At 47.2% G+C, this 23,930-nt stretch overlaps 1 protein-coding gene across 1 annotated transcript in view; it reads left to right on the top strand.

Moving 5' to 3' along the window:
* The window catches only part of LOC142776033 (sushi, von Willebrand factor type A, EGF and pentraxin domain-containing protein 1-like), a 496,230-nt gene that overhangs the window by 402,853 nt on the left and 69,447 nt on the right, over nt 1-23,930 (top strand). Inside the window, exon 13 of the mRNA XM_075878866.1 lies at nt 14,728-14,928. Within this exon, the coding sequence (XP_075734981.1) occupies nt 14,728-14,928 (201 nt within the window). The remainder of the gene's footprint in view (nt 1-14,727; nt 14,929-23,930) is intronic.

The following is a 23,930-nucleotide window of genomic DNA, read 5'->3' on the forward strand; positions in this document are numbered from 1 at the left end:
ATGGCATTTGAAATAATCACCAGTATTCGAAACTTGTGAATTTTTAATTTGCAGGCTTGCATGTCTGTATGGTGACCAAGCATCCATAAATTGTGCATGCATGTGTGCAGCAAGGGGCCTTGAATAGATTACATTCATTCTGGACCAAAAATGGTAGCACAGGCCATATACGCACTCTGGGATCAATTTCATGATTATTGAAACACACATATTTATTCAATATAGCTTGCTTTAAGGTATATATTTACATATTGTCTACTTCCACCTTGAACATTGCACCATGCATCCGGCACTCTGCCGAGCGCTTCTCGAGGGCACTTTGGTAACTAGTACACAAACGTACAGACAGCTGTAAGTGGGCCGCCACTTTGTTGACTGCTGGAGAACGGCAGCTTCGCCAAATCACACTTCCTTTGAGGTGAAGCTAACTTTGCTCTTGCAATTGTACAAGCTTATCTAAAATTCGACACTTCAGAAGTGCAGGTTGTTCTATCCAGAGCAGCCAAAAATGAAAACCCGAGGAACAGCACCTGGAAAGGGGAAGGCACAATTGCAGCACTTCTCGATAACAGTGCCGGATTCTCTATTTGCCTACACATAGAGAAAGCAAAACACTGGAGCCAACTTACCAGTAGCTTCACTGCAGAGACGATGTGTTTTAAAAGACGATGATGCAAAAGCCCTGCCTAGAGCTGTCACTGTGTTTCAGTGCTAGTTTCATAAGCGCCTGCGGAAGGCACTCTGTGGAGGGCCGGCCGCGTGCATGGTGCACGTGTTCAGGGTGGAATGGACGACTTAGTACATGTGTTCAAGTACTAACAAACCGTATGTGGGCTGTCACTCAGCATGGTCTACAGAGTATACAGCAATGTGCATTTTTAGCCATCTCCAGCATCAATCCTAGATTTGGCCCACTGGTACGTCGATGTGGAGCACCCTTCCAGCACCCATTTGAAAGGGTGTTATGACATCACAGCACCTTTTTTTAAAGGGTGCACTCATTACACCCTTCAAAATTTTTGCTCTGCACCCTTTTCTTAAGGGTGCTGATCTCTGCACCCTTTCTCAGCACCCTTTTTTGAACACCCAATAGGGAGCAAAGGGTGTTCGTCTGGCGACAAGCTCATTTACACCCTTAAGGGTCAGATTTGGTTTAGTGTGTACGGAGGAGAAAGTTCGAAGATATAAACAGGTGAATGCATACGTCTGATGACCGGCAGCGTTGCATCCCCGACGATCGAATGCGAGAAGTCGAAGAGAGTTCTGGCACGACTGCGATGTCGGCGGTGTTGCAACGCTGGTGGCTCCGGGAGGCTAGTGCTTGCAGGTGACCTCGGGCAGGTTGGGCTAACTCGAGGCGAAGTCCCGATGTCTACGTTGCAGACGTTAATATCGCGTCACAAATAGACGAACGGCTAAGTTTAGGTGGCCAGCCGATACAGAGCCACACTAAAAACTTCTATAAGAGATACTTGTTGATCTGTTTCTAAACCATGTTGGTCAGCGACTAGTCTGCCTAGCAAGGCAAAATCCTGCGCTTAAATCCCCCTCGTGTCCCCTCGCTCTCTTTCTTGGGAACAAGAGACCTCTACATGGGTCCAATCATGCGCGTTTCATTGATGGAAACTCTGCCCAAAAAATATATTGACCCCACCCCTTTTTAATTAGGAGAGGGTCCTCAACTAGCAAGAGTGACAAGCTGTTGGGGTGCTGTCATACGACTTGGCCACCAGAGGCTTTCCCACGGTTTTCCCGGCTGAACGGTCAGACTGTTTGGCTCTCAGCCGGTGCGTCCCGTAGTCAAATCCTTGTTCGGGGTACATCGCGGCCTTCCACGACCCTGCAGACGCCGCTGCAGTTACAAAGGATCAAACGTCGGCGGCGACGTTCGAAGAAGAGCACCCCATTCTGCACTTCTCGGCTCTCTTTCATGCGCCCGCTGTTCCCACGGTCAGTGGGGGAGTACGGCGCCCGTTAATTGCCGTGACGCGGGGTCGCTAAAAATGGCCGTCTGTGACATTGCCCCCCACTTTCAGATGTTATTCATAACATTTGCTCACACAGAGGGGAATTTTTCGACAACAAAGAACAAAACACCACCAACAAGGGAGACATGAGGACTGTCCTCATATACAACATAAATAGGCAGAGTGCATCAAAGTAACAACAAAAGGGAAAAAACAATTGTTAGAGTACCAGCTTCAGTTACACGCAATAATATCAATGCGCCATACAAACAAGAAAAAGAAATAGCCGTGTACGGCAGCCATCAATACAGAATACACTGCACGAATGTATACTACGAAACAAAACGGAACAGGTGCGCTCCTCTACTGTAGTGAAATCCTTCAATGTACATTACAACATGTAAAAACAACCAATGCACTAAACAAAAAGAAAATAACTCAAAATACACTACTTATACAATGAAATATACACATACAAACAGAAAACAAACGACGAAAGGAATAAAAAAATAACATACTCTCCAGACCTTAAGAACTATATCCGGCTCAAGTAATCGGCTCCCACGTTTTCGCTACCCTTAATATGCGTAATGGTGAACTGGTACTCTTGGAGTAGTAAACTCCATCGAAGTACTCGAGCGTTCAGCTGTTTTGCCTGTTGGATATAACTCAGAGGCTGGTGGTCTGTCTGGACAAAAAAATGTACTCCATATAAGTACATGGAGAATTTCTGAATTCCCCATACCAACGCGAGACATTCGCGTGCGATGGTACTATAGGAAGCCTCCCGTAGAAGCAGCTTTCGGCTGGCATAAGCTGTGGGGTGGAGCTTGCCTTCATGGGCCTGCATGAGCACGGCTCCGAGACTTGTGTCCGATGCGTCCGTTCGAAGTACGAATGGTTGGTGCAAATTTGGTAGCCGTAGTATCGGCTCCGTAGAGACATGTTGTTTGAGACTTCGAAAAGCCTCCTCGTGGGCTGCTGTCCATTTCACCGAGTTAGCTTCGCCCTTCCGGGTTAAATCTGTAAGGGGAGCGCTGACTTCTGCGTAATTCGGGATAAATTCCCGATAGTACCCGGTCAAACCGAGGAAGGCGCGCACTTGTCGCTTGGTTGAAGGACGTGGTGCAGCTTCGATCTTGTCGAGTGTTTTCCCCAGCGGTTGCAATCTGCCCCTGCCAACTCGGTTACCCAAGAAGTCGATTTAATCCACGCCAAGTTCGCAATTACTCGTCCCTTCCTTCGTCAAAGGTGACGAGCAGTCTACCTGTGTGTATTCTCAAACTCGGCTCCTCCCCGGCATCGCCGTGCTCACTGCTGGATTGGCTCACACTGCTACTCTCACTGAGGCGAATCTTTAACTGCAGTAACTGCACTTCCCGTTCTCTGGCTTCCCTTGCCACTTCCCTTGCTGCTTCTCGTTCTTTCTCCCTTTCTTCGCGTCTCTCTTCTTTTCTTTGCGCTCTCTCTCTCCTTTTCTTCCCGGGCCAGCGCCCGCTCTTCTCTGGCTAACGCCTGCGCCTGTTCCTGCTGCTCCTTAACCCATTGTCTCATTTCGGTGCCCTCGAGGCCTAACTGTTTACCGTGCGCGATCCACTTATCAAAATCCATACACTCCATACTGGAACTGTCACTATAATGCCACTATAAAACACCGCAATCATATGCAGGATGCAACCGCTTCAACTGTGCGGCTCTATCACCACGCTGTCCGCATGGTTCTCGTTCACCCCTCACTGTCTTACTCTTGTACGGAACGTTCTTGCCACGGACGCCAGTTTTGTTACAAGCTGCCACTCTAGCGTCGCCAGCGCGAAGTCGGCGACGCGAATGACAGCAGGTTAGTTCGTTCCGCACGCAAGCAGAGACAGTGAAGAGATCAGAGACGTGAGAAAACAAAACAACTTTACCCTAGTGATATTGCAGCACACGGGATCTAGTACAACACTTCAATACAACTAACAAAATACATCAACACTTGATACAACTGAAGAAAATGCATATAAAAAACAATAAATCAGCTTACGAGAGAGAACTATTACAAACTACACAAACTAACAACAATAGAACTACGGAGGAGAAAGTTCGAAAATATAAACAGGTGAAGGCATACGTGTGATGACCGGCAGCGTTGCGTCCCCGACGATCAGATGCGAGAAGTCGAAGAGAGTTCTGGCACGACTGCGATGTCGGCGGTGTTGCAACGCTGGTGGCTCCGGGAGGCTAGTGCCTGCAGGTGACCTCGGGCAGGTTGAGCTAACTCGAGGCGAAGTCCCGATGTCTACGTTGCAGACGTTAATATCGCGTCACAACTAGACGAACGGCTAAGTTTAGGTGGCCAGCCAATACAGAGCCACACTAAAAACATCTAGAAGAGATACTTGTTGATCTGTTTCTAAACCATGTTGGTCAGCGACTAGTCTGCCTAGCAAGGCAAAATCCTGCGCTTAAACCCCCCTCGTGTCCTTTCGCTGTCTTCTTTGGGGACAAGAAACCTCTACATAGGTCCAATTATGCGCGTTTTATTGATGGAAACTCCGCCCAAAAATATATTGACCCCACCCCTTTTTAATTAGGAGAGGGCCCTCAACTAGCGAGAGTGACAACCTGTTGGGGTGCTGTCATACGACTTGGCCATCAGAGGTTTTCCCAAGGTTTTCCCGTGGGAACGGTCAGACTGTTTGGCTCTCAGCCAGTGCGTCCCGTAGTCTAATCCTTGTTCGGGGTACATCGTGGCCTTCCACGACCCTGCAGACGCCGCCGCAGTTACAAAGGATCAAACGTCGGCGGCGACGTTCAAAGAAGAGCACCCCATTCTGCACTTCTCAACTCTCTTTCATGCACCCACCGTTCCCACGGTTAGTGGGGGAGTACGGCGCCCGTTAATTGCAGTGACGCGGGGTCGCCGAAAATGGCCGTCCGTGACACATGCCTATCAGTAATGGACGGGTTATGATACCCATTAAAATTGTATGGAGAGCACAGTTTATTATGCTTTTGAATAAGTAGTGTGCATACATGTAGGTTCTTGTATTCAAGCTTGGTTTTACTTTTTCCAAACTTGGAGCATAAGCCTTGACAATTTCACTGAAGAATTCTGTCACGTTGCAGCTGCTGTAGAGAGTTAGCCATGAAGCAAGCAATCCTGTATGAGTGCCGTCAGTTGAACAAGCTGATCTAAAACTGCTGTCCAAACAGGTCAGTTGACCCGTTGTGTCGTGTGAGCTGCAGGCGTAACTGGGAAATACGCACTCAGTGATTCCTTGCGTGTGGGTCCTGTTTTCTGGCGCCTCAGAATGACCAGTTCTTTACGTTTGCATAGCCTCTCAATTTCTTTGGCCAGAGCTTCTATCCGAGCGTCAATATCATCATGGCCATTATTCGATTAAAGCAGTGGTGCAGCTAACATTGGTTTCATTTTCTGGGTCTGTCTGCTTTTTTCAACCACAGAAGAGTACAGTTGTGTCTTGAAGTCTTGTGTGTCTTCTACCGTGAGTACTTCCGGCTCTTCAGTAAGAACTTCGAAGCGATTGTTAGTTCTTACTCTATTTTTTTCGGTGTAGCCTTTCGTAATCTCTCTGTGCCTTTCTGTTTAGTCGGACAGTTTATGCTTGTCATGTCGTGCTCATTGGATTTACATAGGCCACATCGATATCTTGGTTGGCCCTCAGGTGTGAGCCTTTCTGGATCAATAGTATGCTGTGGGCAAAATTCCTACATGTGTTCCCGTTGAAAGCAACGGTAACAGAAAATTGCCCGAGGAAGGCAGTGTTTAGGGCGCAACAAACACCCATAGTAGTAAAATTTGTCCGGAATACATTGGGGGCTCTGCACCGTTACTAAGCAAGTACGTCTTTTGCCCATGAATCTGGTTGCAAGAACCCTGTGCTTCAGGGAGTACTATTCGCGACATATTATCTCAAAAGAGTCCTCAGGGTCAATGCCATAGACTTTCCATAGACAACGTGTGTTGCCATAGACAACCCACTTTTCTATGTTAGGGCCCGATGCAAACAAAGTAGCACTGCACAGGCAGCTCTCGATCTTCTGACAGCGGTATATATGTTAAAGGGCATAGTTTCTTCTCATCGTTGAGAGATGCCAAGTGCACAGTAATCGTGCTGGCCGATCTGTATGCTGCGAACTCTTTCTATCCCTTTGTTTCAAGGGCATGGTCAATGACCCTTTGAACATTTTTGGTGGGCACTGAAGTTATGTCCTAGCATGAGATGTGAACTCTATAAGATTGGGAAGGGGCGGGCGTTGAGTAAGACTGAGAAGCGGAGAGCGTAGGCATTATCAGGGGTGGCCCTTACCTTTTTCAGTGGTTGCTCCGATGCGATGGCATCTTGTTGATGCACAATGACAGGAGGACCTCGCTTTGCTAGAATCACGGGACCGCCAGAAAACTGCACGTCCATGGGGTCCCCACTGTCCACCAACACGACCTCTCGTTGGTTCGTACTCTCATCCCGAAGTGTATAGTCCTTGGTCAATGCACCTTGAATTGTCTAACTGTCAGCTGCACGTAGCTGCTGCATAGTTGACACGGAAGTGGTCAGGCGCGATAGTCCAGTAGATGGCTTAGATGAAACGCTCACATCTGCCACCAGCGCGTCTTCTTCTTCAGGTGAGTATGGCCGCTGAGCCACACAAGGCCTAAACAACTGCTTTGCAGATTCAAAGTCGACTAGTCACGCAAGATCAGCAGGACAGGGCAAAGGAATGTCCTCGCCGAAGTCCTCTGGTCCTCATACGCTTCCGAGAAGCTTCCTATGGATACGGTCGAGATTTACGTTGGTGGCGAGCAATTTCTAACGGAGCGAAAGAAACCACGTCTGCGTTAAAATGTCTTCGCCTTTGTCGCGCTAATCATTACCGTTGGTCTGCAACAGAAAGCATATCTTTTACAGGTGGCAGATAAAGCGAGACGTTTTTGGTAATAACAAGCAAAAGAGTGTGAAACGTGTGTTGCTCTTTTCTCCAGTACTCTTTCGTGCCCGTCGAGTAAAAGAGATAGCGGTCTAAATATGTTTGCGCATCGTAAATGAACTGAAGGTAAAAAGCAAGAAGTCCAAAAGGAACGTTGCCGGTGTAAAGGTTGCGTTACTGTTGTGTACTCTGTTATCGCTTTGACGCAGTTCATACAGGTTTAGTTTGAAAACACCTATATCGAAAACACACTCCAGAAGGTTCATTTTGCTAGTAGAGAGCTGTAGTTTTTTTAATTAACAGTTTTGCGTGCGAGTGACATACACCGTAGCGCAATATGCAAGGGTTCAAGATATTCTTCAAATGCGCTCGAAGACACTATCACATGGTTGAGATAAGATGCAGCATAATGAAACTTTGCATCACCAAAGAAAATATGCATCATGGGCCAATATATGCCCGTGCTTTTATAACTACCAAAGGGCATACAAACACGAAAGAACTCTCAAAGGCATCTGAAGGCCGTTTAGGGGAGTGCAAGAGCTGCAATCATAAGATTGCCAGAAAAACTGTCAATTCTGGTAAAGAAATTCACGCTGCCCAACGCGTAAATTACGCTTAATATTGTCGGCAATGAATACGAATCTCTCACCGTAACGTGTTTCAGTTTGCGATGGTCGACGCAGAAACGCGCCGTAATGTCTCTTGGGACCAGGACTGTAGGGAAGGCCCATGAACTTTCCGAGAACCACACTGCTCCGGTGGCGGTCATCTGATTTGTCGAAAAGACTCGCTTGTGCAGGCCGAGTGGTCTGGGGTTGTAATGCAAAAAGCGGACATCACCACTGTTGACACTGGACTAGCACGTCAGCCTTTCCGCGATCTTCCTGAACATCCCTAAGAATTCTGTCAACACGGCTTTCCTCGTACGCTTCCTTGTACAGGTTCAGGTTCCGCATCCTCCATAAAAGGTGTTGCTTTAGATTACACTAGAAGGCGGTAGCCTTTTGCCGAACAGCAGAGCACGAAACAAACGTTAACTAGAAAATATCGGCCGAGAAGCATGAGTACTGACACATCCGGCAGCGAAAGGAGTCTCTGACGTATTGTTCTTCCACATTCCTTACTGAACACGGCGTTCAGCTTATGATGCATGGCTTTATGTCATTCGCAATCGAATCTTTACGTTACGAAGCACAGTCATTTTAGTTTTAGAATGTCCCAGCAACGGATCACCGGTTAATGAAGGCAAGTATCAAGAAGAGCCGGTTTATTTCTTCCCTCTAACTTCCATCGTTTTTTTTTTGCTGGTGACTGAACCTGCGCTCTGCGGCAAACAGAGGAAACGATGACCGACACACCAGCATGGTGGTCTTCGATTGCAGGTACACGATAGTATGGCACGCTTCCGGCATTGATGGCTGTTAATTAAGACTTACTGCCAGTGTCGCCAGCTGAAGCGGTTTTGTGCCACAGCAGGCAGAGCATTTTCGTATTGCATGACCACATGAGCACACGACTATCTCGCCTATATTCACTGTACATTAGTCCATCTGTGAAATGACGCCATCCAGCGGAGGAACTCCTCGAGCACCCATGGCAGAAGTACCTGTCATACTCGGCTCGCACAGGACTTGTGAATAACGGGGCTATGCTTTTGATTGGTTCAAGTAAGGAGCGAGCGCTCTAGATTTTCATGTTATTCTGCGGACACTGCCTCCGAGCGAAAGCATACACCTGATATTGGATTGAATAGGGTCCTGTGGCGCTCTTGCTCGTTACCGAAGTGGTCCAAAACGCATGAGGAGACAGCCGTGATTGTGTATATAAGCTTGTCAGGTCGCATAGGGGACACTACGGTGCGCACAAAGTCAATGAGGCCTCAACAGAAAATATTACCTGGGCAGTGGAACGGAAGTGCTTCCGGTTGATATGGCATATTGTACACTTCGGGCCTCCTATGCAGGATGCTCTAAGGTTTGGAATCAGCGCCTCTAAAGAAACGGCCCGAATATTATCATCATCATCATCATCATCATCATCATCAGCCTGACTACGTCCACAGCAGGACAAAGGCCTCTCCCATGTTCCACCAGTTAACCCGGTCCTGTGCTTGCTGCTGCCAATTTATACCCGCAAACTTCTTAATCTCATCCGCCCACCTAACCTTCTGTCTCCCCCTAACCCGCTTGCCTTCTCTGGGAATCCAGTTAGTTACCCTTAACGACCAGCGGTTATCCTGTCTACGCGCTACATGCCCGGCCCATGTCCATTTCTTCTTGATTTCAGCTATGATATTTTTAACCCCCGTTTGTTCCCTAATCCACTCTGCTCTCTCCTTGTCTCTTAAGGTAACACCTACCATTTTTCTTTCCATTGCTCGCTGTGTAGTCCTCAATTTGAGCTGAACCCTCTTTGTAAGTCTTCAGGTTTCTGCTCCGTAGCTAAGTACCGGCAAGATACAGCTGTTATATACCTTCCTCTTGAGGGATAGTGGCAATCTACCTGTCATAATTTGAGAGTGCTTTCCAAATGTGCTCCACCCCATTCTTATTCTTCTAGTTACTTCAATCTCGTGGTTTGGCTCCGCGGTTATTACCTGCCCTAAGTAGACATAGTCTTTTACAATTTGAAGTGCACTATTACCTATCTCGAAGCGCTGCTCTTTTTCGAGGTTGTTGTACATCCTTTCGTTTTCTGCAGATTCATTTTAAGACCCACCTTTCTGCTCTCCTTGTCTAACTCCGTAATCATGAGTTGCAATTCGTCCCCTGAGTTACTGAGCAATGCAATGTCATCGGTGAAGCGCAGGTTACTAAGGTACTCTCTATTAACTCTTATCTCTAATTGTTCCCATTCTAGGCATCTGAAAACCTCCTGTAAGCACGCGGTAAATAGCATTGGGGAGATTGTGTCCCCCTACCTTACACCCTTCTTGATAGGTATTCTGTTGCTTTCTTTATGAAGCACTATGTTAGCAGTTGATCCCCTGTATATTTCTTCTAGGATGTTCATATATACTTCATCGACGCCCTGATTCCGCAGTGTCTGCATGACGGCTGATATTTCTACTGAATCAAACGCCTTCTCGTAATCTATGAAGGCTATGTATAGTCGTTGGTTATATTCTGAGCATTTCTCTATTACCTGATTGATAGTATGAATGTCGTCAATTGTTGAGTAGCCTGTTCGAAATCCTGCTTGTTCCTTTGGTTGATTGAATTCTAATGTTTTCTTTACTCTGTTAGCAATTACCTTTGTAAATAGCTTGTATACTACAGAGAGCAAGCTGATCGGCCTGTAATTCTTCAAGTCTTTGTCATCTTCTTTCTTCTGTATTAGGATGATGTTAGCGTTCTTCCAAGACTCTGGTACTCTTCCCATCAGGTAACACCTCGTAAACAGGGTGGCAAGTTTTTCTAACACAATCTCTCCTCCATCTTTCAGCAGATCTGATATTACCTGATCCTCACCAGCATCTTTGCCTCTTTGCATGCTCTCCAAAGCTTTTCTGACTTCTTCTATCATTACTGGTGGGGTGTCTTCTGGGTTACTGCTAGTTATCATAGTATTAAAGTCGTGGTTGTACCGGCTACTGTACAGATCTTTGTAAAACTCCTCCGCTATTTTAACTATCCTGTACATATTGGTAGTTATTTTGCCTTCTTTGTCCCTTAGTGCATACATCCGATTTTTGCCTATCCCAAGTTTCCTCTTCACTGCTTTGACGCTTCCTCCATTTTTCAGAGCGTGTTCAATTCTCTCCATGTTATACCTTCTTACATCGGATACCTTACGCCTATTAATCAACTTCGATAGCTCTGCCAGTTCTATTTTGTCTGTTGCACTTGAGGCTTTCATGATTTGACGCTTATTAATGAGATTCTTTGTTTCCTGTGTAAGCTTGCCAGTGTCCTGTCTAACTACCCTGCCTCCAACTTCCACTGCACACTCCGTAATGATACTCGTCAGATACTCATTCATTGTATCTATGCTAAGGTTGGTTTCCTCATTAAGAGCCGAGTACATGTTCTGAGCGAGACTGAATTCCTGTACTTTCCCTCTCAGTGCTACCTCATTGATTGGCTTCTTGCGTATCAGTTTCTGTCGTTCCTTTCTCAAGTCTAGGCGAATTCGAGACCGTACCATTCTATGGTCACTGCATCGTACCTTGCCAACCACTTCCACATCCTGCACGATGCCTGGGTGGGCACTCATTATAAAGTCTATTTCGTTCTTATTTTCGCCATTAGGGCTCCTCTATGTCCACTTGCGGTTTCCTCGTTTTTGGTACCCCATATTCGGCCCGAATATGGGGTGACTCGAATGGCCCGAGCTGATTTGTCTTTTTCCGAAGCAGTCGGTGCACGTCTGCGGTGCGATTCCCACGAGTGGGAGCAAAAACTCCGTCGGGTGCCAACTGTTGATACTGGGCGTGCTGCGTCTTGTCCTCATAGGTCGGCAAGACTTGTTGAGCTCACTCAGACTCACTCACGAGATATACCTTGCGCTGTAGGCTCACTCGGACTCACCGACATTTTCCCGAGCTGGACTCGCTTGGACTCACGCTCACTAAAATTTTCTTCACGAGAACTTACTCTGGCTCAGACTTACGGCTCTATGTGAGCCTGAGTGAGTCCAAGTAAATTGACTCATAAGTCCATTAGCCTGAATTTAGCTTTGCTACCATGGTGTCAGTGCTCTTCGTCACCATCTCTGCGTGGCTACCAAGAATATGAGAGAACCATGTATAGACAGGTTTATTAAGCCTTCTGCACCCCAAATCGACTGTTTATCTTGAAAACGTACCTCTCTCGTCGGCAGTATACAGCTGGTGAAACCTCATTTCTCAAATATGAAACAAATGTAACCAGTATTTGGGAATGAAGAGATTTAACAATACAGGGTAACGACTACGAAGATTCCAAGTGAAAAACTCCCGTTTCAGCAGGCACCGCCATCCTGCCCTACGTACAGGATCTCTTGCGTGCGTTAAACACTAACGCACGCACTCTTGCATTAGTTCGGGGTATACGTTATCGTTATGCACATGCTCAGTTTGGAGCACGCAATGTTAACATTAACGCTAACGGTAATACCTTGAATTTGCTGTTTTCCGCTGTACTAAAACTCGCCAAAATTTTCCCGAACCGACTCACTCGGATTAACACTCATGAAAATTTTATTCACCCGGACTAACTTAGACTCACGTCTCTATCTGAGTCTGAGTGAGCCCGAGTGAGTCGAGTCATGAGGGATTGCTAGCCTACGCCCATCCGCAGTCAAAGAATGAGGCCTCAAAGCAAAACAATTCATTCACGCAATGGCCCATACGAGAGGGCCAGCGCAGCACCCCATTTGCGCTAGCAAGGCACTGAAGTCGGCGATCTGGGACAGCAGCTGCCAGCCATAGCAGTTGGCCACGCTCTTCCCTCGGAAAAGTAAGGGATCAGTCCCCAAGCAGCGCGCGGGCTGCCCCTTTTGATCCTCACAGGGGGGTCACGCGCACAGCCACTGCGCAGAACGTTCTCCTATTTAGAGATAGCCGGTGCACGTGTTTTCCACACCATATAAATAACAACAAAGATAAATAACAACAAAGAGCTCTTGTATAAAACCATTACACCAATACTTGAACACGCCTGTTGCTTCTGGGATCCTTGGCAGCAGGAGGACATGGAAAGGATTTGAAGAATACAAAATTTAGCTGGGAGGTTTGTTCATGCCAATTATTCCCGCCACTTTATTCATGCCAATTATTCCCGCCACTTTAGCTTATCAAGTGCAAAAAAAAAGTCTTGTGTGGGAGTCTCTGCAGCCACGTAGGCAATACTTACGGATAAAATTTTTCAACATAGTCTATTTTAATGTAACACTAGCATTAATCGGGATCATTATTTGCATATTTCTAATTACGTATCACCCTGCCTTGATTATGCCTTTAAAATCAAGGAGATAAGATGTAGGACGAACTACTTTAGGATGACTTTTTCCCCGAACAATTCGTGAGTGAAATAAGCTGCCTGAAGATATAGCCACCATTATATCCCCTCATGTATTTGCTTCCTCTTTGCAGGATACGTAGCGTCAATAGTCCTAGCTATCCCCTGTGGTGTATTTGCTTTTGTGTTTTGTACTAAATACTTTTGCTGTCATTGCTTTTTTGTGTAAATGGCTACTTACCGCTGTAACAAAATCAGATACAAAATACCTGATTTTGTTATGGCTATGCTAGTATTTACCGCCTTACTGTAACACCGATAGGCGCGGGGGGTATTGTAATAAATAAATACACCAAATATGGTAAGCAACCTAAACACATTTTCCTTGCGTTTACCACACGTTGTAATCGTGCACTCAAAAGAAGTCAGTAGTGTTAAGGTTACGACAAGCCGTGCTACTGAACTCGTTGGCATTGTTATTTTTTTTTGCTTTTCGGGTGCATCGTATTTTATTAGATGCGAAGCAGCTCACTGACTCACCTTTGTAATGATGTCCTTCCGTACGAAAGTGCCGTGCGCCGCAGGTGTGTGCCAAGTAAATCACGCCGCTGCTGCGCGCTGACGTCACTCTCTATCTCGCCTGCTGCGTGCTCGCAGTGGCGCCCGCGACTAGAGTGTAGTAGAGTACCGCGGCTCTCTGCTCGTCCGTTCGGACGCAAAACTTGCCGTGACCACCACTCGCTACACCACCGACTCGTCGGTTCACGCGCAATAAAACTCGCTCGCTGTATTTCATGCTGACCGCTTGTGCCCCCACGATCTCCGATGACAGCGCAGCTCTGGCCGACTGGCTCGCCCTACGCCATCTCCTGACGCTGACAACAGCTGTCGCTGAATGGTGCCCCGTCTTCGGACTTCTGCGACCATGTTCATCTTTTCTATCTTCTCCTTACTTCTGTATGTGACTGTCCATGCACCTCTCTCTCTTCCTGCTCCTCTCTCTGTCTCTATACATTTATTTCCTCCCTATCCTTTTTTAGCCTTCCTTACCCCCCTCCCCTGGGCAGAACTGTGGAGGAGCCCTCCATTAAGGCAGTAACAGAAATGCGCTTCTTTCTTCCTTCTACCCTTTTGAAAAGTCACTTATGAAACCTGGCGCGCGCCTAACGTATGCGTTGAAACATGTCTGTCCGGGTCACCTACAAGGCAGTCATCATTTCAAACGAATCTTCCAGTGATCACCGCAGCACCCGCGTTAGCGCCGTTCCACGCGTCACACCACCTTTCGCATCCCATCAGCGTTTCTTTTGAAAAGATGGTCCATGTTTTTTCTTACCGCCATATATGCTGGTGTACTCATTTTGTAGTTTCGCTAATAATAATGGTGAAACGACCTAACGGCCAAGTTGAAAAGTGAGATTCGACTGATGCCCTTGAAACAAGGTATGTGCTGCACAACACCAACGAAGTGGAAGCATTGAGGTGCAGATGTCCGTATAGCTTCAAGCGCACAACTGTCGCCTATCGCCACTACGTACACATCACTGCCCATGAGCCGTCACTATCGGCTTGTGGGAGTCGCTGACGAAGAATCAGATCCGTTGTTCTTTCGGTCTCGTCGCATATGGTTGAACCATTGTCGGCTGAAGCAGTAATCTGTGTTTTTTTTCTTTTGTTGACTACAATTCGGTTCCGGCTCAGCCACATTCCGAAAATATCGATTCGTGTTTTGTTCCTGTTAATATTCTTGTTCTGGTACGCTTTTCGGTTCGAGTTCAGTTTGACACCCCGAGAAAAAGAACCAAATTGCATTTATTATAGCTGTCAAACTAGCACAAGCGACGAACAGAGGTCCATGGGCATGATCATCACCCCGCCGTTTGCAGCCACGTGCAGTTTGCCCGAGGTGCCAAATGGCTCGTTCCGGGAGCTGACGACGGAGCGGCCTCTGGATCCGGCGGAGCTGATCGGCCACGGCACCCTGGTGGAGTTGGTGTGCGCCGGAGGCTTCCAAGTTCAGGGACAGCCGGAGCTGCGCTGCTGGCAGGGGGAGTGGACGCCCGGCCTGCTCCCAGAGTGTTTGCCAGGTGCGCTAATGTACATGCTAGTCCAACTTGCTCACGTGTGCACATATGTATGTATGTATGTATGTATGTATGTATGTATGTATGTATGTATGTATGTATGTATGTATGTATGTATGTATGTATGTATGTATGTATGTATGTATGTATGTATGTATGTATGTATGTATGTATGTATGTATGTATGTATGTATGTATGTGTAGTGGCGGCGTGTGCCACCGGTTAATGAACGACTAGACAACTTGAGTGCCCATCGGAACAAAAGCCCCTTTATTCCAACTTGCGCATGCTTATATACATAAACAACACCACGATCCACGGTTCCACGATCACTGGCGCCACCAGCAGCAGTGATCGTGGAACCGAAACCAAACAGACCAATATACAACACATTGCCTTCCTTAAAAACAGCTATATGGAGTAGTGATTTAGTAGTTTAGTGTGTTAGAACATATGCAAAAACACTATACAAAAATACAACCTGTACAATGAACGTAACTATTTAGTACTACAAAATCACAGTTTACAAAAGGAATCCACCGCAGTGGATACGTCCGTTTCATTCACTTTAGCACAACTTCTCTTGCTACACCTAGTAGTCATAACGCTCTGGTGGTAGTCTCTTTCTTGGTGGTTGCACCCTGCGTTGTTGTGTGACTGCTCCTGGAGACTTGGCTGACTGCGTCGCAGCAGGCGACCCATGCGCCTGCGCAGCCGAAGGAGATGTGGGTGCCTGCGCAGCCAAAGGAGACGTGGGTGCCTGCGCAGCCAAAGGAGACGTGGGTGCCTGCGCAGCCAAAGGAGACGTAGGTGCCTGCGCAGCGTACTCAGGAGACGTAGGTGCCTGCGCAGCGTACTCAGGAGATGTAGGTGCCTGCGCAGCGTACTCAGGAGACGTAGGTGCCTGCGCAGCGTACGCAGAAGACGTGGGTGCTTGCGCAGCCGAAGGAGCAGCAGCTGAAGTCCTGGTAGTTATCTCTGGGGTGGGGCCCCGCCCCCGCATGTAGGCAGCGATCCTCCCCCCCCCCCTAGCTGTACCGTTTCCTCCCCACGTATAAAGAGTGGTAGAGGCTCGTGGCACCTTTGAGAACTTGGATGCATTCCACGTTTTGCCGTCAGCCAGGTGAAAAGAAGATGGTCCCTTCCTGCTGATCACTTCTCTTGGGTGGCTGAATTCCAGGTCGCCTTTAAATCTAGTTGTGGGTTTCTTCACCCTGACGAAGTCACCAACGTTAACTCTGGTTTCTCTTGCAGCCCTCTGAGCGTCCGTGTATCGTTTGCTGCTCTGTTGCTTTTGCTTTACCCGCTCACGTAAGCGCCGGAGTTCCGAGTTAGGGTCATCAAAGAAGGTTACCGACGGATGCCCGATGACATCCAGCCGAGTTCTTGGCAGCCGCCCGTGTAGCAGAAGAGCTGGAGCCCTTGCCGTTATAGCATGCGGTGTGCATCGGTAAACACCCAGATACTCTGTTACCACCAGGCGCAAAGGTCGCTGCTCAAGAACCGCCACTTGAATGAAGCTTTTTAATACTCTGTTAAAGCGCTCCACTTGGCCGTTTGCTAGTGGATAGTATACGGACGAATGTTTGACCTGGATGCCACGATCTTGAAGAAATACCTCCAACTGCCGAGATGCAAACTGTGGACCGTTATTGCAAATAACCTCTTCTGGGTAGCCTTCGCGCGCGAACACAGCGACTAAGAAGCGTATTACTGAGCTGGTTGTCGTCTCGCTACAGAAATGCACTTCGGGCCATTTGGAATAATAATCTACAAGCGTGATTGCATATCTGTAATCGTAGGGCGCCCTCTCAAATGGGCCTACAATATTCATGCCGAGTTTGAACCACGGCTGCTCTGGAAAGGGGACCGGTTGCAAGGGTGTAGCTCGCACCTTGACGCTCTTGTCTGCTTCCTGGCATATGCTACACATCTGGATAGCTAGCTCGACTTGGCGGTCCATGCCCGGCCACCAATACTTTTCTCGCAGCCGCGCTTTTGTTCGCACCACTCCGGGATGCGACTCATGTGCTGCAGCGATTACCTGCTGCGTGAGTGACGTGGGAACCACAAGCCGTTTGCCACGCAAGATAAGATTGTCTACCACAGAAAGATCGTCACGTACTTTTAATAATGGCTGAAGCTCGGCCGATAACGATTTGTGTGCAGGCCACGACGATTGCACATAGATTTTGGTTTGTTGCAATGTGCTATCTTGCAATTGGGACTGCTCAAACTGTTTTCTGGTGATGCAGGAAGGAATTTCGAGAACTGATACAACCTCGTCAAACAGCGTCTCTTCTTCCTGGAAAGACGACGCGGGCAGACGTGAGAGTGCATCCGACACTTGGTTTTGTGACCCCTTGCGGTACTCGACTGTATAGTTGTACCGTAAAAGGTGCTCTGTTCATCGCGCTACCCGCAAGGGGCGCCTTCCTGTTCCTTGGGTTGAAAGCAATACCACCAAGGCTTGGTGATCAGTGAGCAAAGTAAAGTGGCGTCCCCACAAGTACACGTGCCACCGCTCGCACACCCAAACACAGGCTAACGCTTCCCGTTCTCCTACCGAATATTTCCTCTCGGCTGGTGAAAGGACTCGAGACGCGAAAGTGACAGTGTGCAGTTTATGTCCATCCCCCTGCTGTAGGACCGCTCTAACTCCACACTCTGATGCGTACGTCGACACTAAGACTGGAAGAGATTCATCGAACATTCTCAGTATAGTGCTAGATGCCAGCGCGTCTTTGGTCTTTCTGAAACTAGCGTCTATCTCTTCAGACCAAACTAATCGCTGCCCCTTTCTTAGTAGGACACGCATTGTTTCAACCATGTCAGCGAAATTGGGAATAAACCTAGAATAATACTAGACCAATCCCAGAAATGATCGAAGGCTGGTTGGATCCGTAGGCGCTGGAGTGTCTCGGATGGAAGCAACCTTTTCCTTCAACGGCACAATACCGCTTGCGGTGATCCTGTGGCCCAAGAACGCAAGCTCCGGCGTATCGATGACGCATTTCGTGTTCAATTTGAGTCCTGCCTCTTTTATGCACCTCAGCACTGCGGTAAGATTCGCCATGTGCTCCTTTCTGCCCTTCCCAAACACAATGATGTCATCGATATAGAACAGGACGCTGCTGCAGCCCTGTAGAATTTTCGACATCATACTCTGAAAAGCAGATGATGCCGACGCGAGCCCAAAACACACGCGCTTGAAACGAAAGAGGCCGTCGTGTGTTATAAAAGCCGTTAAATCGCGGCTTTCGGGGTGAAGTATGACTTGATGGTACGCTGATGCAAGGTCAAGCTTGGAAAAGTGGGTTGCCCCCACTAGACTATGCAATAGCTCTTCTGCATGAGGGAGGGGAAAACTATCTGCTACGACGGCTTTGTTTACCCGTCGAAGATATACACAAAGGCCGATACCTCCATCCTTCTTTTCAACCACCACAATGGGGGACACCCACTCGGATGCCTCTATTCGCTCTATCACGTCCATTTTTTCCAAGCGGCGCAGTTCTTCCGAGACTCGTGGCCGCAGTGAGAGCGGAAGGCGTCTGAGTTTTGAAGCAACTGGCTGAACTGTCGACCGTGTTTTGACGCGATGAACAAAACCCTTTGCGATGCTAAGTCCTGGATCGAAAATAGCACCAAACTCTTCGACTAATTCTGGTGGAAGGTGAATGGACTCCTCCGCCCCTGTCTTCACTGTGGTGTGCTCCGTTCGAGCGCTAGTACGCACCGCTGTCGTTTCAAGGCACTGTAGTGACGACCCATCAACCTGCAGACTGAGCGCCCTAATTGCATCAATACCCAAAAGCGAGGTGCCTTGTTCAACGACATAAAAAAGAAGCTTTGTTGTTCAGTTATTGTACGTGGCATCAGCAAAGAAGCAACCACACACTGGAATGGGTTTCTTCGAATAGTCCAGTAGCCTAATTCGAGCAGCGGAAAGCTGCTGACCTTCAAAATGCTGCCTAAATAGGTCATGCGTCAAAATCAATACTGATGACCCTGAATCCACGGGTTAAGTTAACTTCGTTTCACCAACTACTACCATTACGTAGATTTCGGGACGAGTGGATGTCGTCACGGCAAGAATGCTTAATACTTCTTCAGTTATAGAACTTTCGTCGTCTAGTTCACGAACAGGAGCAGCGTTTCTGTTGCAGACCGAGCGAAAATGACCCATAATACCGCAACCATGACACCGCTTGTCTTTGGCGGGGCAGCGGAATGAAGATGTGTTGTGCCGAGGTGAACCGCAGCGGTAACACTGGCCCTGTTGGCTGCGCGACCGCTTCGAGGGGTCGCTGGCAGAAGATGCGGGCGGAGGGGTGTTTTCGCGAGAATTTATGCTCTGGACATCTGCAGTAGAAAATTATTTGCAATCATTGGTTGCCTGCTCAAACTGCGTCGCTATTAGTACAGCTCGAGCGAACGAAAGAGAAGACCCTTCAAGCAGCAACCGCTCGCGCAAGTTCCGAGATAATATGCTCGCAACGAACTGGTCACGCAAGGAATCTTCCAGAGAAGGAAAAGAGCACGTAGTAGAAAGCTCACTTAACGTGGTAATGTACTCATTGACTGCTTCACCAACTTGCTGCACGCGCCTACCGAACCGGTGCCGTTCAACCACAACATTTGTTGTTGTCATGAAGTGCGCATGCAGCGCTGCGACAGCGGTATCATACGACGACGCTTCATGCTGTATCTGAGAACTGTACTTGACATCTTCCGAATGCGTATCAGTAGTTGGCTCACCGGACTTTGCGTTGGCCGAATACTGAAGCGGTAGTGTGTGAAATATGCGCTGACCTTCTACGCCGAGGCTGTGGATTAGGAGAGCCTTGCGACGGTCCGGCGCACAGTCCGAAACACCAGATGCGAGCAGAAAATTCTCGAAGATGCGGATCCATTGCGGCCAGGCAATAGCAGGGCGGCCAGGCGTGGGCAGAAACGGGGGTGGTGGTGCCAGTCCGGAAAAACTCATGGCGCGGGAAAGAGTCGGCAAAAATGACGAAAATCACACCCCTCCTAGATTAGATTTGTGGGGTTTAACGTCCCAAAACCACCATTTGAATATGAGAGACGCCGTAGTGGAGGGCTCCGGAAATTTCGACCACCTGGGGTTCTTTAATGTGCACCCAAATCTGAGTACACGGGCCTACAACATTTCCGCCTCCATCGGAAATGCAGCCGCCGCAGCCGGGATTTGAACCCGTGACCTGCGGGTCAGCAGCCGAGTACCTTAGCCACTAGACCACCGCGGCGGGGCATCACACCCCTCCTAAACGAGCATCCTCGTCGCCAATGTAGTGGCGGCGTGTGCCGCCGGTTAATGAACGACTAGACAACTTGAGTGCCCATTGGAACAAAAGCCCCTTTATTCCAACTTGCACATGCTTATATACATAAACAACACTGGCGCCACCAGCGGCAGGGATCATGGAACCGAAACCAAACAGACCAATATACAACAGTATGTATGTATGTATGTATGTATGTATGTATGTATGTATGTATGTATGTATGTATGTATGTATGTATGTATGTATGTATGTATGTATGTATGTATGTATGTATGTATGTATGTATGTATGTATGTATGTATGTATGTATGTATGTATGTATGTATGTATTAAAAGTTTGTTCTTATTAATAGTATGTCTAACAAAGGGAACAACACGATCCATTAAAATTTTCTCTTTCCTTCATTCATGATGAGGGTCCTGGTCTCGCAGACCTAATGTTTCAGGTAGTATTCGAGAGATTATGGGTCAGCTGCCAGCTCGTATCAAGATCACGCGATACGTGACGCCAACAGGCAGAAAACGAGTGGTGCACACTCACTGTCATGGCTACTGGCGGTGCAGACTTGAGTGCTGACTGACTTTCCCACGTTTACGTGCAAATACAGGATGTCCCACGATACTTTAGCCAGAGTTTAAAGATATACCAGAACACGTAGTTACAACGCGACAAATTGCATGTTGCTCAACGTTGCCTGATGTTAGACTATTTTTTGTGTTCTCAAATATTGTTTAATTATATCTGTTAAATTACCGAACGTTTCAAGAAACAAATATAGATAAAAAATTCAATAAGAAAGTTGTATATCGGTTTGCAAAGCGTCCGATCAAACATTTTTGAACTTTACATCTGTAAAGTATTAGTGTTTTTCTGCTAATTGCGAATGCCCGTGAAATACAAAAAAAAATACCACGTGACAAACCCGCTCGCACGTCAATGCGCACGATGATTCTAGTGCTTCCTAACGTTCCGCGTACGAACGACCCGCTTCCCTCGCACCGGTTCATGATAGCGATAAGCAGTCACATCGGTTGTCGTTTTTGTGGCCGATAGCAAAACGTGTTCATCGTGAAGCCACCACCATCGTTGCGGCCCTGCCGAGACAGCACAGTGGGGCAAATTCCATGGTCGGCTGCCAATCGAATGACTGGGCTGCGGATAAGCATCGGCACCGGGTAAACGGAAAACAACCAGGCATCACAGCAAGCGGAAGTATGTTGCGACTGATCGAGTTCACCGATGACGTCAATTGCTGACGTCTTGTCACATTGCAGATGTGCGTGGAGTCACGACGACGGATCACGCATTCTTGGTGAGACCACGCCAAAATTTGAAACCAGGTGAACATGATGTTCTAGCCCCTGTAACTTCCTTAATATAGCACGTATTCGCAAAATTCTTGCGGCAGTATGTTCACAAAGTAAAAGCGCGCATATTTCTCTTCTCAACAATTTTTGTACATTGGGGTTGTTTACTGGCCCTTTAAGTTTTGCTACTTGAGTTGGCACCGCGGCGTCTATGTCTGTGAAGGCCAGGCATATAGTTCGTGTAGGGAGTTGATACAATATCGAATGATATTAGGACCCACTTCTTCGACAAGTGACTTGGCACAAAACATTGTTTAATATAGGTAAAAGATATATGCCAGAATTTTCGAGTTGATTTGCGGAAGCGAATGTTTCAATTTTGAGAGCAGCGATAATTAGCGCGTTGAAGCATAGCCATCAACAAGCAAATCTTTCTGGAATAATGTTGCTGCTGATGATAAGTGCTGTCAGTTTGAATGTAACAAGCGCTTTGAAATGATGATAAAGATGATGAGGACCCCCTTGAAGTAACGCTGTGGGAAATCAAGTACACTATCACAGCTGTCGATTGAGTCGCAGGAAGTTTACGAATAGCTAGTATAACGACCATTAATTCCGCTTCAAATATTGGCGTATAATCTGGGAGGCGTAATGAAAATGACCAGAATAATGAGAGAGAAAAAGTACCCACACCTGCCTTCTCGCCGCTCATAGATGCATCTGTTGCAATTACTATATTAGTACCTAATTGAGACAGGTGTTGTTCTACTAAACCAATCAAATATTTAGAGGGCAAGTGTTTAGCATTCATGGGGAAGATATCGTCAAATTTTATTTGCACTTGGCCGATTGGTTTGACAGATGGTGTGATCTCGAATATTTTAACATTTAAAGCATCTAGAAGTGTTTGAACAAATAGCACTTGGGGTTTATATACACGGGACCAATGCTCATTGAAAAAGATACCAGGCTCGGCAAAGAATACAAATTGTCGCCTTCTTAAAGTGGATTCAGAAAATTTTAAATAGGTGTTTACTGTTAAAATAGGAAATCTGCAAGCAAGGGTGGGTATCCGAGCTTCTTGATACAAAACATTGTTAGCTGTGAATTTTGGCACACCTAAACAACTACGTAGGGCTTCCCGCTCTAAGAGAATGAGGGGGTTTATTTTGTATGCTGGTTAACCATAGCTGCTGGATGAAAAAGCACCCTCTTCTTCCTTTCGCAGCTCTCCTGTGTGGTGGACCAAGTGTAACCGTCTAGGAGGGGTTAATCCACGGCCGCTGGATGAAAAAGCGCACCGGTTACACTTGGTCCACCCCACAGGAGCGCTGCGAAAGGTAGAGGATGTGAGAGACACAAGGTGCCTTTGTGAACTGCTGTGCAATTATATCAGGCACTGCGCCGTGCTCCCGACCGGGTTGCAGAAATTAGGTGCCTTTTCTCATCTTCTAACGCCTACCACCACCACCAACTGTATCGCTATCTCAGTGGGTTAAAGAACCCTGCACCTATCATTTCCGGCCGAGAGGTTTTTGGTTTGAGAATCGCCATGAACGAAAACGTTTTCTTCTAGTTTTTCTTGGCATTAATATAGCATTACGTTCATCTGCATTTCACCGATGACATTTCTGTGGCGGAAATGACGTCAGTGAGGTCTTTGTGGACCCCAGGAAAAACATTTTCGTGTTAACAAAAGAAGCTGATGCATAGGTAAGTTTAAGCAGGTTCACAACATTCACTAACTTGACAACCCTTCCTAAAAATGAAGTTGCTTAAATATATATTGTCTAAGTCGTAGCATTAAAATGTTTCGGTGCCGTCTGCCACATTAGGCGAGGCTTTGAAATACCATATATCAGTAGTTCTAAAATGTTTTGAAGAAGAACAGCCTACGAGAAGCAACACAATGTTTGGAGACATGCAGAGCCGAGGCGGTAGGCCATATTATGTAAACGAACATAGTTTACGCGCGAGCAAATGAGAACAATGTACTTGCGTTGAGACGTTTGTTCTACGGCATTCGGGAATAAGCAAGCGGCGAGTACATTGTCAAGAAAAAGGAAGGGAGCCAGGGAGCAAACAAGTTTGAAAGAACTAATTAGATTCTGGCGAAACACTGTCGGGCATTATCTCGAGTGCACCGTAGTTGCTCTTCTGTCTTCCCGAGAGAGATGGCGAGTAATTTTGCTGGAAGCAAAGAAAATAAATTGCACGCGCATCGCTGGACGCATCTGTAACGTGGTCATCCTTTTCTTCCATCTTTGCGAAGAACAGAAATTAGGGTTTGTTGGCATTGCATGACAAAGAAACCAGCTTAAATAGCACACGGACAAAATGTGTGCCTTTCTAGTTTTTTTTTTTGCCCGCATGTGGTCTGAAGTGCT

Source organism: Rhipicephalus microplus, chromosome X (assembly GCF_043290135.1).
Source record: "Rhipicephalus microplus isolate Deutch F79 chromosome X, USDA_Rmic, whole genome shotgun sequence".
Lineage (NCBI taxonomy): Eukaryota > Metazoa > Arthropoda > Arachnida > Ixodida > Ixodidae > Rhipicephalus > Rhipicephalus microplus.